Source organism: Bos indicus, chromosome 20 (assembly GCF_029378745.1).
Source record: "Bos indicus isolate NIAB-ARS_2022 breed Sahiwal x Tharparkar chromosome 20, NIAB-ARS_B.indTharparkar_mat_pri_1.0, whole genome shotgun sequence".
NCBI classification, from domain to species: Eukaryota; Metazoa; Chordata; class Mammalia; order Artiodactyla; family Bovidae; genus Bos; species Bos indicus.
In genome coordinates, this window is record NC_091779.1 from 65,275,049 (window position 1) to 65,289,500 (window position 14,452).

The 14,452-nt window shown below is 42.6% G+C and overlaps 1 protein-coding gene across 1 annotated transcript in view; it reads right to left on the minus strand.

The window, feature by feature from the left end:
• Positions 1-14,452, minus strand: part of ADCY2 (adenylate cyclase 2) — a 452,864-nt gene that overhangs the window by 127,021 nt on the left and 311,391 nt on the right. The window contains exons 7-10 of the mRNA XM_070774872.1: positions 8,152-8,279; positions 3,900-4,058; positions 3,000-3,132; positions 1,148-1,324 (exon numbers count right to left, since the gene is read on the minus strand). Of these exons, the coding sequence (XP_070630973.1) occupies positions 1,148-1,324; positions 3,000-3,132; positions 3,900-4,058; positions 8,152-8,279 (597 nt within the window). The remainder of the gene's footprint in view (positions 1-1,147; positions 1,325-2,999; positions 3,133-3,899; positions 4,059-8,151; positions 8,280-14,452) is intronic.

Sequence of the window (14,452 nt, forward strand, 5' to 3'; positions counted from 1 at the left end):
CCACTGACCCCTCCCCTTCTCGGAGACTCCCCCCAGCCACACCCCCAAGAGGAGCCATGCCAGTCACTCCCCAAGACATTCCTTCCTTTTCTTTTCATCACAGCCCTTGGCAGTACCTGGAGTCATCTCCTTTGTTTATTTGAGTCCTACTTAGGGTCTCTTTCTTCCCAATAGAATATAGACCCCTCTAGGACTTGCCCTGGAGGTCTCCCTGTTGACCCCTTGAAAGATCACAATCTTCTATCAGATCGTTTATATTTCAGTTGGAAAAGAACAAAGGAAGTTGAAAGAAGAGATAAAACCAAGACAAAACAGGAATGCTGACGCCTGCATGTTGGGTTTGCGCATGTCACTGGGACAGGCCTATGGACACAGGCAGCTTGGAAATGTCCACTTTTACCTGACAGCCTCATATGTTGTTTCCTCATCAGCTAATAAGAATTACGGAACATCTCATTTTTTTTAAACCTCAACCACATCCCTAACACAGTGAATACCATTTAGCATGAAATTGTACTCAGAGACTGTTTTAATATCTAAATATACCATTGGGACTATTCTAAGTGCTCCACTGTATTTCCTTTCCTCTCCTCTCCTGAGTTTTTCTATTCTTCATCTGCATTTCAGCCATCTTATTGAAAGGTCCCTGTGGTCTGGAGCGGTGGGACTCCATTCCCCATTAGAAGTTGGGATGACGTCCGTAAGGGACGCCAATAGAATGCACTTTGCTTCCGACACAGGCTGAACCTCTGGGGGATGAGGACAGGGTTAATGATGCTGCTCAAACCGCAAGGATGTCAGGCCCTCATTTGTTCTTTTATGAAGATGCTCGGGCTTTCCACTTTGTGGTAGCCAAAGCAAACTGCAAACCTGGATTGAAAAAGAGTTCAGGGGTATGCGTGGCTACTGCCCATTGTCAATAACCGTCTTCGATAAGAAAGTGATCACGCAAAGTCACTCTTGGTTGAGACCCTTAGCAACTGACACTCAAGATAACCTGATGGCAGGTTTATTTAGGCCTGTTTGTCAGGGGCCTCTCTGGGAAGTCAGAGACAGCAAGCTTCCTTCGTTACAGACCCGACTGGTTTTGGCAGGACATGCCTTCTGTTTGGGGAGCTAGCGTATGCCCAGTGCGGGGAGGGCGTACCGTGGTGCTGATCTTGCCGTTCTCCGTAGTCATGCTGTCTCTGTGATGCAGGTGTGCAAAGGGCTTGGCCGCCCCCCAGGACTCCAGGTACCGGGTCATGCGGACAGAAGCCCTCATCTTCGCTCCGTCAAGGGTGTGTCGAGGCCTAAAGAGGTGCTGAGGGCTCCGCCGCTCTCCCTTGGGGTGAGAAGCACAGTATCACACCTGGAGGCCACAGCACCTCTTCCCTCCAGCCCCCTAGAAGCCTCCCTTGCACAGGCGGAGTCCTCCACCATCACCGCCTTCACTCTGCGGGCTCCTGCCCTCGGTCGTGCGGGGTCACCATGGGGCATGGCCACACCCCAGAGAAGCTGAGTCAGTTTTTTTCAGACAACAAAAACCTACCTGTACCTGAAACTTGGGAAAAAACAATAGCCATTGGAAGGGACATTTTTATAAAGCTGACTCTTAGACAGAATATGCTGATCTGTTTCCATGTTTTAATGGTTTTGTTTGTTGTTTTCCTAAAGTGATGGCTGTAGGGATTGGGGCTGTTTTTGGATGCGAAATGGCCTTGAATATTGATGTTTTGGTATTCTTTGCCTGAACACAGTGTTCTCTGGACACGTTTTTTTCACCTTTTCCCTGCACCTGCCACCTCCACACCGATCATCCCATAGTTCCTCCTGCTTGTCACACATCTGTCTCCAGATCAGCTGTCTAGTGGGTTGGAAGTTTGTCCCCAAAGGTGAACAGGGAGTTTCAGGGAGGCTCTTGTGAGTAAACACTCGTAAACTTGACTTCACTGATTTTGTGATACTTGTTTGGACAATTCAGAGGAGTTTCTTGCTGCTACCTGCGTTGTTAACCAGCCAGTGATTTGAGGGAAGTTACATAAACCATCTGAGACTCAGCTTCTTAATCTGTAAATAGCAACAGTACCCATTTGGCAGGAATTTGGGGAGGGGTAAAGATGAGAGCTCTTTTGATGAGCCCCCTGCTCTGGCCTGACACATGATGGGAAGAGAGTAAAAGACAGCAGCTGTCTGCATGGGATAGGTGGTTTTTATCATGTTAAAGTTCACATGTCTGCACATAACATGCTCACCCCAGTGTATGTGACAATTAGTCATTAATCTTTCAGTAATTTCTTTTTTTCTTATATCTTCATCCACTTAATCTCATTAAGATTTTTATCAGCTGAAATCCTGAGCACACTTTTGGTCTTCATTTAATTTTCTAACTGCCAGGAAGGGCCCATCATGGACTAACACAGTGGTACCCAACCTTTTTGGCACCAGGGACCTATCTGTTATGTGCTTAGTCGTGTCTGACTCTCTGTGACCCCATGGACCGTAGCCTGCCAGACTCCTATGTCCATGGAAATCTCCAGGCAAGAATACTGGAGTGGGTTGCTGTGCACTTCCCCAGGGACCTATTTAGTGGAAGACTACTTTTACATGGACTGGGGGTCGGGATGGTTTCTGGGTGATCAAATGGATTGCATTTATTGTGCATGTTATTTCTAATCTAATGCTCTTGCTGATCTTGCATGGAGGTACCAGTCCATGGCCCAGAGGTTCACACCCGTGAACTAACGTATACATTGGTAAGCATGACTAACTAACCTCTACAACCTTATAATGCAGACAATACCCTTGCCACATAAACAAGCAATTCATTTCAACTGCTTCTTTCATAAATATTTGAATGCATTTTTACAAACACAGGCATTTAAAATAGTTTTAGAGGCAAACACTAGCAAAGAATTACACCGGTTCTTGACTAAAAACAACTTTTCATATCAGTCATTTGCCCTCTTGACTTTTAATCACAGAAGTCATGGGCTAATTATAGACTCTATGATACTGACCTTGGGGTTGATTACAAAGTAAGTTTTCACCAAATGTTGCTTTAAATACGGGTCTCTGATGTCACCATCGCCTTCTTCCACTTTGTAAGCTCCATTCAAGTGTTGCAGGGTAACAGAAGAAATGTGAACACGTCTGAAATTCCATTTGAAAACCACAATCAAGATACAGAAGAAGGAACATCCAAGATTTTCTATTAATTTGGGACTTGAGAAAGAATTCCTTCTGCCACAGGTGAAGGAAAGGCTATAGGTTCATAGTCTGTTACCCACAGCTTTGGGAAAATGCTCCCCGATATCAAGAGCTGCTAATATTTGGAGCCTCTCTGCACTCAGTGAAACCTAGGTGGTGAATTATAGCACATAAAACGTGATCATACTGAATCTGGAGGCATGAGGATAGTTTTCGGAATTGCATGGCAAAGTCATTTGAGAACACGTGCTGGTACGTATAAAAGTATGGGCTTTCCTTCTCAATGCCTGCTCTCATACTTCTCCAAATTACAGCACTTGCAAAGATTCTCTTGTCATCTGTCCAGATGGTACCATCTGCTTATTTTAATAGGACTGGTTTCAGAGGTGACCAATAATACAGAAAGGCCACATATCTCTAGTGCATTATAAGCCATCTTTAACTTAGGTCTCTATTCATAAATACGCAATTAAGTGAAAGTCTGTAATTCAGGATCTGACATCCTGTCTCTAACCATGGGTCCCAGGGGTGGTGGAACTGGGGCCTGAGAGCTCACATCCATCTGGTTAATGGAAGAGGTCACGGAGTAACACAGTAGTAACCAGGGCAGCAGAAGTCACCGAGCACTGAGCAGTCAGCTCTCAGCCTGCGGACCTCGGATCCTAAGCCCAGGGCCTGCTGGATGAGAGGAAGCCCATGTCCTGCCTTACCCAGGGACCCCTCCAGCTTCCATGTGGTTGGCCAGGGTGACGTCATGTGACCACACGTCGTACTGCCACTTCTGCAGCCCGATCACGCCGCACAGCACGTTCCCAGAATGCACTCCCACGCGCATGTTGATGTCCACTCCGGTGGCGTCCCTCACTTTCCTAGAGAGAAGGAAAGTCACATCACCCTCCAGGGCCAGTCTCTTCTTCCTGTCGTTCCTGGCCGATTTTCTGGGCATTTTATTATTCAGAATGTCTCAGACTGTTGAAAATAATGGTCATGAGTTCCTTCTGTGGTGTAAGATTGCTGCTCTGAGGGCATTGAAAGGGTTTTTCTCTCCAGTTATTACCAGGCTAACCCATCAGTACCAAGCCAATGCTCCAGCCAGTAAAGCCTCAGGCTGGCTAGGGCCGTGATGCAACATTTTGGTTTTAGCTTCTACTTTTCCAACCAATACATATCAAGCACCCATCATGTGCTAACCCCCTCCTTGAAGTTTTCATACTAGACTCGTGAGACATTGCCTTGTACTGTCAGAAACAATCTTAGATGCCATTAGCAACTCTAAGGCTTATTAGCATAGCGTATGTCCCCAAGGAATATTTTCTGCTGATGAGACAATAAGGCTTATTTGTGAGCTTAAATGACTTCAGCCTGAATAGGAATTAAAAAAAAATAACCACAAGCTGAATGCTTTTCCACTGTGCATGTTTCTGTAACAAAAAAGAGAAGCGAGTACTCTTTAAGAAGCTTTAATAGTGCATAAGGTATCATTAAAAAGAAATGAATTTTTAAAAACCACTTAAAAAATACTTTAGGATCCTATCACCAACTCATTGAAAGAGACAAATGAATAACTTCCTTTGATTAGGACAGACATATATACACGACCATGTGTAAAACAGATGGCTAGTGGGGAGATGCTGTCACAGGGGGCTCAGCTCGGTGCTCTGTGATTACCCAGAGGGGTGGGGTGGGGAGGGAAGGGGGAGGTCCAAGATGGAGGGGATATATATACATATACATATACATATAGCTGATTCACTTCACTTAATAGTGGAAATGAATACAACATTGTAAGGCAATTACATTCCAATTAAAAATAAAAGAAAAAAAGACAACTTCTTTTAAGGGAAAATGGCAATGATTGGTGATGCCTATTTGTTTCTGCCAGTTAAATATGTTTATCGATTAAAATATAGTTGTAAAAGAAAAAGGTGTCCCTAGCAGGAAGGTGTCCCTCATTCCATGGAGCGAATCACCCCAGGAAGAAACGTGGAGGGAAGTGATGACATTGATTGCAGCAGTTAAGAGGAAGGGTTCCCAGGTGTGGGATGCAGTAGAACCCGAACCATCTCAAAATAACACAGGTACGCATGTGGGATGGCATCACCGACCCAATGGACCTGACTTTGAGCAAGCTCTGAGAGATGGTGAAGGGCAGGGAAGGCTGGTGTGCTGCAGTCCATGGGGTCGCAGAGTCGGACACGACTGAGCAACTGAAGAACGAACAACAATGAACAATGAGTGTCAAGCTTCAGTGATGAAGCAGAACCATCCGAGCATACTATGATAAGAAGAAATGGGTCCATGATATAAAAATAAATGACTTCCTGAGAAAATAGTACAGAGGCTGTTTCTTTCCCTTCCCTTTCTATCGTCCTTTTCTGTTTATATTTTGTCGTAAAATGACAACCTATATCAAGTACTTTGCAAGTCGTCCACACCCTTCAATCCTGCTCCCAGAAGGAGCATCTCCATGACACAGGAGGCTTGCCTTGCCGCTTTGCCCACAGTAGCTCTGAGTGCAAACGGCTGCTGGGGGGTGTCTGGTCCCCCCAGGCTTGCTCAGGCTGGTTCATCTCTGCTCCCCATCCCCCTGAGTCCTGCTTCCTGACAGCATCCAGGAGTAGTCAGAAAGCCAGTCTGATAGCAGTGACTGGTTAGTAACTCGAGTCTTTGAAATAACCGTCTTCATGGGCTTCATGTCTGTTTTAGAAAAATGAGTTGATCAAGAGTTCAGATGAACTGACTGACCAGAAACATTTTAATGCATGTAGATGCAGATGAAATCTGTGTGATCCATAGACAAATGTCGAAATGATGGCTTAGAGTTTGCGCTAATAGTAGACAATCTTTCTAATTTAAGAGGAGCTTTAATCACTTACAAAATCAGGGTTCTGAGAGCACTGCCTTGATTAAGAACAGTTTACATTTTCATGAAAGGGGGGAAAAACGTCTCTTTAAATGCTGGGAATATTCCAAAACTGCAGCCAAAGAACTTCTGCAGTGTTGACCTAGCTAACAGGGAACGAGGCTCTGAATAAATGTGGAGGTCCCCGCACGGAGGGAAAACCACGGACAGACATCCCTGGATTCATGTTGCTGGTTCCCAGGAAAACTAGAGGTCATCTGGCAAAATTTCAAGTGCTAAGTGTACACTTTCTCCTCACCAGCTTCAAAAACTGAAATTCCTGTATTTATTCTCATCTTATGGCTTAAGAAATGGGAATGGAAATGCTTGCTTTTGTATGTAAGAGAGAACAAAGAGTTTCCAAAATTTGCCGAGGTGTTCGCTCTTTCCCTGGGCTTCCCTGGTGGCTCAGATGGTAAAGAATCTGCCTGCAATGCAGGAGACCTAAGTTCGATCCCTGGAGAAGGGAACGGCTACCCACTCCAGTATTCTTGCCTGGAGAATTCCATGGACAGAGGAGCCTGGAGGCTACAGTCCACGGGGTCACAAAGAGTCAGACACGACTGAGCGACTAAACAACAACAAAAGGGTATTTTGTTGAATCGAATGCGCTACTGAGTCACAAAATGTCATCCTTCACAAAACCCATCCATAGAGCCTGTTTCCTCTCACGTTTGGTTTTAAACATGAACGTGGCTTCCAGGGGTGGTTACAAATGTGAGAAAATCTGTTAATTTTACATGGATTGAATGCACTTACATCTAGACCTGTAATGTCTTGAATAGTTAATGATTTTTAGAATACAGTTGAAAAGCTTTTTTTTTTCTTATACCTCCAAGAAGACAGATGATTTATTTTGGGGGAGAAGCAGGGGGGACGGCTAATTCCCATACAAAGTACCTCAGGTGGCAAGCTGAGGCCACACTGCCCACCTCTGCTGTCTCGACTCTTCCCTCCTTTCTTCCCTATGTCTCTGCCCACCCAGTCCTGACTGCCACGTAGCGGCCCCGACACTGCTGAGCTAGTGAGTCTGGACATTCAGGTCCGCAGACTCTGCTGAGGCTGGAGGTGTCATCATCCTTCCCTGGAAAGCACTGGAAACCCACCGTCAAACCTCTCAGTCCATTTCAGCCCACGGCCAACACCACAGTGGGCTAAACACAGTGACAACTAACTTGATTTGTTGCTTTCTCACTTAACATCCCAGTTACCCCAACCCCGAGAAAAGGAATTCGAACATCAAGCACATAATTCCCATCCCATTTAGAACAAAAATATGCGGAGGAGAAGAGAAAATCACTTGACCAAAAATAGGCAATCCCCTACCAAAAAACCCTTAAACTCAAAGTTTTCAATCAAACAATCAACAAACAAGAGCTTTTTATCATTTATAAGACTATCAGGGCTTCTGTGAAGGCACTTATAGAGAAGTATGCGGTATCAGCAGTGAAAATTCACTTTGTAGCTCACATTTTCACACTACACTTGTCAGCTGTAATGATACCATTATTCTTTGTAAGCAAATATTCTCTACAAATCTTACAATGAAAGAAACTATAGATACAAAGCGGAAAATTATTACGGATAAAAACTGAAACTAAATTCACAGAGCTGAGTGTGTTTGACTAGATGGAGTTATTCTGGGCTAGATTCTCCTCTTCATTGCAGTCTGGTGGTAAAAACTACTTTCTCTCTTACAATTTATATGTCCTTGTCAAAAATCAAGACAGACATTAAGAGTACAAAATTGTCCCTTAAGATTGGAAGAGACTTTTCAATTGTTTACAAAGAAATTATCTTTGAAATTAATGACACAGCCCCTTCCCATAGATTTCTAACACCATGTTCCTGTAAAATAAGATGAATAACAACAATACAAAACACAGAGCCTGACTCTGGACTGAGTTCTCACATGCCAATAAATGAGTCTTTGCCCGTTTCTGTGTAAACGAACAATCACGTATACAGTTTCAGTAGACAAAAAACCAGAAACAGTTGTAAGACCGACAATGAAAATGTATTATGCAGTTTAAAAGGCTCTTACTACTCATCACACTTACTTTATGGCTTCACACATATCCAGTCCCATTTTCACACAATTCTTGGCATGGTTAGGGAGAGATATAGGCAGTCCGGACACACAGTAGTAGCAGTCTCCTAAAATTTTTATTCTCATGCATTCATTCTCCTGAAAGAAGAAGTCACAGAATTTCAACTGCATTGCTTGTGTGCTAAGTGGCTTCACTCATGTCCAGCTCTTTGAGACCCTATGGACTGTAGCCCGCCAGGCTCCTCTGTCCATGGGGTTCTCCAGGCAAGAATACTCGAGTGGGTTACCATGCCCTCCTCCATAGGGGATCGTCACGACCCACGGATTGAACCCTTGTGTCTTGCATCTCCTGCATTGGCAGGTGGATTCTTTACCACCGTGCCAACCTGAGAAGCCGTAAACTAGTTCAATTTCTCTTAATTGCCCATCAAGATTAAGCCACCCTCACCCACACACCCCTCTGCCAAAGCAGGAAGGATGATGGTAAGGAGTGGGAGGGGAAGGCTGAGAGAATATTTTGGAATGAATTACACTTAGCAGAGAAATGTGAAGATAGGCCCATGCTTTATAGTCTGAACATCCTCAAATACTGACAGTGAAATGAAGCGTTCTGTGCAGAGCAGAATCTTTCAGGATAGAAAATGGTGATCAGAACTCAACTGGAATTAGAATTGTATGTCATTTCCTACTACATTCATGGTTTTCCTCACTTCTTTCAAAGCTGAAGCAAATTCTTACCTGCAGACATGTAGCTTCTGATAAACATCACTACAGTGTAATGCAGTATAATGAGCCACCATTCAACATTGCCAAGTGATTTAAAACTTAATTCTGCCCTTAGGTTAAACCATTTTAATATCAAGTTAGACGAACTCATTTTTCGTGGCTGGGCTGTATTTATATTACAATATCAAGATCAATTTCATTCATATGAATCAATCCTACATCCATTTCTAACCTTTTCAACTAGCTTATAGACTCTTCACTCAAATTTAAATACATAAAGAAGTACCAAACACAGATTTTTTCCCCTTCTTAACCCACAGGCTTATGGATAAACTGAAAATATTTGAAATAATAAAATGAACATAAGATCTTTTTGTCCTTAAAGCATGCATTAGATTTATTGAAGGTTTTTGCATGTTTCTTTCCCTGTCTCATAGAGAGCTTGTGTACTTTCATGCTTATCTACAGCACTGTAGAGGATGTGTTAATAAATCTTGATAGCAATTTTATATAATAAAAAGGAAAAACATTGTTTATTAATCAGGTTTACCTCCCTGATAGCACAGTTGGTTAAGAATCTGCCTGCAGCGCAGGAGACCCTTCTTCGATTCCTGGGTTGGGAAGATCCCCTGGAGAAGGGATAGGCTACCCATTCCAGTATTCTTGGATTTCCTTGGTGGCTGAGCTGGTAAAGAACCTGCCTTCAATGTGGGAGGCCTGGGTGCGATCCCTGGGTTGGGAAGATCCCCTGGAGAAGGGAAAGGCTATCCATTTCAGTATTCTGGCCTAGAGAATTCCATGGACTGTATAGTATGGGGTTGCAAAGAGTCGGACACGACTAAGCGACTTTCACTTCCTAAATATGTATTCTGAGTCTAGAAGCAGTAAGATTAATAACAGTGAATTCTTGGTACCCTTATCAAAGACCAGTTACATGGGATTATTTCTGGTCTCTCTATTGTGTTCTGTTGCTCTATATGTCTGTTCTTAGTATCCTACTGGTTTGAATTGTTGTAGCTGGAAGATATTTTGAAATCAGGAATTTTGAAGCCTCTAGCTTCGTTCTTCTTGCTCAAAATTGCTTTGGATATCTGTGGTCTCTTGTGATTCTATATAAATTTTAGGATTGATTTTTTTCTATTTCTGTAAAAACCACATTGGGATTTTGATCGGGATTGCATTGAATTTGTAGATAGCTTTGGGTATTATTTTAACAACATTAATTCTTCCAATCCGTGAATACGGAGTATCTTCCTACTTACTTGTGTCTATTTATATTTCTTTCATCAGTGTGTTATAGTTTTTGGTGTGTAAGTCATTCACGTGCTTGCTTAGGGCTGCTCAGGCGGTGCAGTGGTAAAGAACTGCTGCCAATGCAGGAGGCGTAGAAGACGTGGGTTTGATCCCTGGTCAGGAAGACTCCCCGGAGCAGGAAATGACTACCCACTCCAGTATTCTTGCTGGTAAAAATCCCATGGCCAGAGGAGCCTTATGGGCTACAGTTGATGGGGTCGCAAAGAATCAGACACGACTGAGTACACAGTCTGTTTCGTTAAGTTTATCCCTAAGTTTTTCATTCTTTTTGATGATAATGTACATGGAATTGTTTCCTTGATTTTCTTTTGAGATACTTCATTGTTAGTGTATAGAAACACAACAGATTATTGTACACATATTTTGTATCCTGCAACTTTACTGAGTTTATTAGTACTAACAGATTTTTATGCTTCCCTCCTAGCTCAGTTGGTAAAGAATCTGCCTGCAAGGCAAGAGACCCGGGTTCAAGCCCAGTGTTGGGACGATCTCCTGGAGAAGGAAATGGGAACCCACTCCAGTATTCTTGCCTGGAGAATCCCATGGACAGAGGAGCCTGGTGGGCTACAGTCCATGGGGTTGCAAGAGTCAGACATGACTTCACAACTAAACCACCAACCACCACCAACAACAAATTTTTGTGGACTCTAAAGTTTTCTACATATAAGGTCATATAATATGCAAAAAGTAATAATTTTACTACTTTTTTGACTTGAATGCATTTCTTTTTCTTGCCTAAGGCCTGTGTCAAGAACTTCCAGCACTATGTTGAAATGAACTGGATAGAGCAGGTGTCCTTGTCTTCTCCCCAGTCTTAGAAGAAAAGCTTTCAGTTTTTCACTGCTGAATATGATGTTCACAGTGGGCTTTTCATATATAGCTTTATTGTGTTGAGCTGAGTTCCTTCTTATTAGTTGAGAGTTTTTAATGATAAAAGGGTGTTCAGTTTTGTCAAATGCTTTTTCTGCAATTGATTGAGATGAACATGTGTTTTTTATCCTTCATTATGTTAATGCAGTATGTATGTATATATATATATATATATATATATATATATATCTCATCAATTGATTTGCTATGCCATCCAACTTGCATCCTAGAGATAAATCCCATTTGGTCATGGTATATGATTTTTTTAATGTGCTGTTGAATTTGATTTGTTAATTGAAATAAATTCTTCAGCGCTCAGCCTTCTTTGAGTTTTTGAACTGTGGTGTTGGAGAAGACTCTTGAGAGTCCCTTGGGCTGCAAGGAGATCAAACCAGTCAATCCTAAAGGAAATTAGTCGTGAATATTTATTGGAAGGACTAATGCTGAAGCTGAAACTCCAGAACTTTGGCCACCTGATGCAAAGAGCCAACTCATTAGAAAAGACCCTGATGCTGGGAAAGATTGAAGGAAGGAGAAGGGGACGACAAAGGATAAGATGGTTGGATGGCATCACTGACTCAACGGACATGAGTTTGAGCAAACTCCAGGAGCTGGTGATGGACAGGGAAGCCTGGTATGCTATCGTCCATGAGGTTGCAAAGAGTTGGACACGACTGAGTGACTGAACAACAATAAAGTGAAATAGGCCAGATACAGAATGGCAAATGTCACATGATACCACTTATATGAGGAATCTCATTGTTAAACTCAGAAACCGAGTGTGGAATGCTGGTTTCCAGGCCTGGGAGAGGGGGAAATGGGGAGGTGTTGGTCAAAGGAAAAGGTCAAAGTAAAAGTTCCAGTTACGCATGATAAGTAAGTCCTAGAGATCTACTGGACAGCACAGTGTCTATAGCTAATAATACTATACTGTATACCTAACCACAGGCTGCAAAGGTTGATGTTAAGTATTTAATCACAAAATAATAATACAATGATGATAATGATAATAATAATAAATTAAAAGGGCAAAGTGAAGATCTGTAGGTAATAGATGTTTATGGCATAGATTGTAGTGATGGTTTCAAGGGTGTGTCCCTAAAGTTCGATAAGTTGCATGTATATTAAATATGTACAGCTTTTTGTATGCCAACTATATCTCATTAAAGTGGATAAAATATCACAGTGGATGAGCAATGATGTTGAGTTCCTTAATGTAAACTACTGTGCTTTCCATAGCATTCACTCAATGGACTGAGCTGTTTGCTTACAAAGCTCTCTGACTCCATGATCTGAACTATGAAACATGAACTGATATCCAAAGCACGCTGCCCCTGTGACCAACAATGCATGGACCAAGCTATCCTAGTCCAGACTGATATTGCCTGGACGTTCCTTTGTTATAATCATCAGACAGGAGCAGGAAATCATACCAATTACCTCTTCTATGTGATATAAACTCTGTCCTCCTCCAATTCATATGCTGAAATCCTAACCCCTGGTACCTGTAAACGTGACTTTATTTGGCAGTAGTGCAGCCATGAAATTAAAAGACGCTTACTCCTTAGAAGAAAAGTTATGGCCAACCTAGATAGCATATTCAAAAGCAGAGACATTACTTTGCCAACAAAGGTCCATCTAGTCAAGGCTATGGTTTTTCCAGTGGTCATGTATGGATGTGAGTTGGACTGTGAAGAAAGCTGAGTGCCGAAGAATTGATGCTTTTGAACTGTGGTGTTGGAGAAGACTCTTGAGAGTCCCTTGGACTGCAAGGAGATCCAACCAGTCCATTCTGAAGGAGATCAGCCCTGGGATTTCTTTGGAAGGACTGATGCTAAAGCTGAAACTCCAGTACTTTGGCCACCTCATGTGAAGAGTTGACTCATTGGAAAAGACTCTGATGCTGGGAGGGATTGGGGGCAAGAGGAGAAGGGGACGACAGAGGATGAGATGGCTGGATGGCATCACTGACTCGATGGATGTGAGTCTGAGTGAACTCTGGAAGTTGGTGATGGACAGGGAGGCCTGGCGTGCTGGGATTCATGGGGTCACAAAGAGTCAGACACGACTGAGTGACTGAACTGAACTGAGGGTTATTGTAGATGTAATTAGTTAAGATAAGGTCATACCAGAGTAGAAAGTGTTTCTTGCTCAGTGTGACCCCATAGACTGTAGCCCACCAGCCTCTTCTGTCCATGGAATTTTCCAGGCAAGAATACTGGAGTGAGTTACCATTTCCTTCTCCATACAGGAGTAGGGTGGGCCCCTAATCCAGTATGATTGGTGTCCTTTTAAAGAGAAGTAATTTGGACACAGCCTTGCATGCAGGGAAAATGCCATCAGAACACCAGAACCCTGCTGTCACTGGCCAAGATTGGAAAGTTTCTTCCTGACATGTCACCAGGCAGTGCAGCAGAAATGACCTTTTATTAACTCAAACTTTTAAGATATTATTTTTTAACAGATAATCTCTCTATGTGTTTATTTGGTTTAATAATCATTCATTGACAAGTATTTCCTTTTCCCCCCTTAGGTCACAAGGAACCAATAACTGGCAACATAGACAACTGGCTGCTCCTTCATGGAGAATATAGTCAAGACATTGTTTTCTTTCTTTTTTTTTTCTAAAGATGAGCCCTCTCAACCCCAACTCAACCTTTTCCTTTGATTTGGTAAAGGAAGGAAACAGAGCTGTACTCTCAGTGAATTTTTTAGAATCCCCAGTGAGATTTGTCATGGTCAGTTGGGCAACATAAGGCATCTCATGGGGAGCTTGACCCAGGAGTGACTCTGAACATCTGAAAGCCAGATTTGTGCCTAGGAGCTTGGCTGGAATGTTCTCTGTTGTTTAAGTGTAAGGGAAATTTCACCATGAACTAAACTTGGAACTAACTCTTCCTAATGTATAAAAATACATTTTGATAAGCATAATAAAGGATTTTTGTTGGGAACCACTCAAAGACAAAAATTAAGGCCAGGAACATTTTATGAGACAGAAATAGAGGGCTAGCAAGCAAGAAAAAACACCAATATTCCCACCAGAAATCTTAATTGTTCCAATAAATAAGTCTGGAGTGAGATCTGGTATGGTTTTAAATCAGCTGTCATCATTTCTTCTCTATGAAACTCCCCACAAATGAGCATATGAACAGTGAATACTGAGCTTACATTTCTGCAAGTGGCACAAAGGCCAATGGATGAAAATGAGACAGCAGTAAATAAGGCCTTAGGAAGAAGGGATGCATCCTGTCTTCAGGATTTTCCCAGCATGCCGCTTAACACTGTGAATATGTAAAGGTTACAACTGGAGAGGAAATTACGTTTCCAACTCATCGACATCAAAATGCCTAAAAAGAGAAGCTAAGAACAGCACAGTGCAGAGAGATGTGCAAATCAAGTCT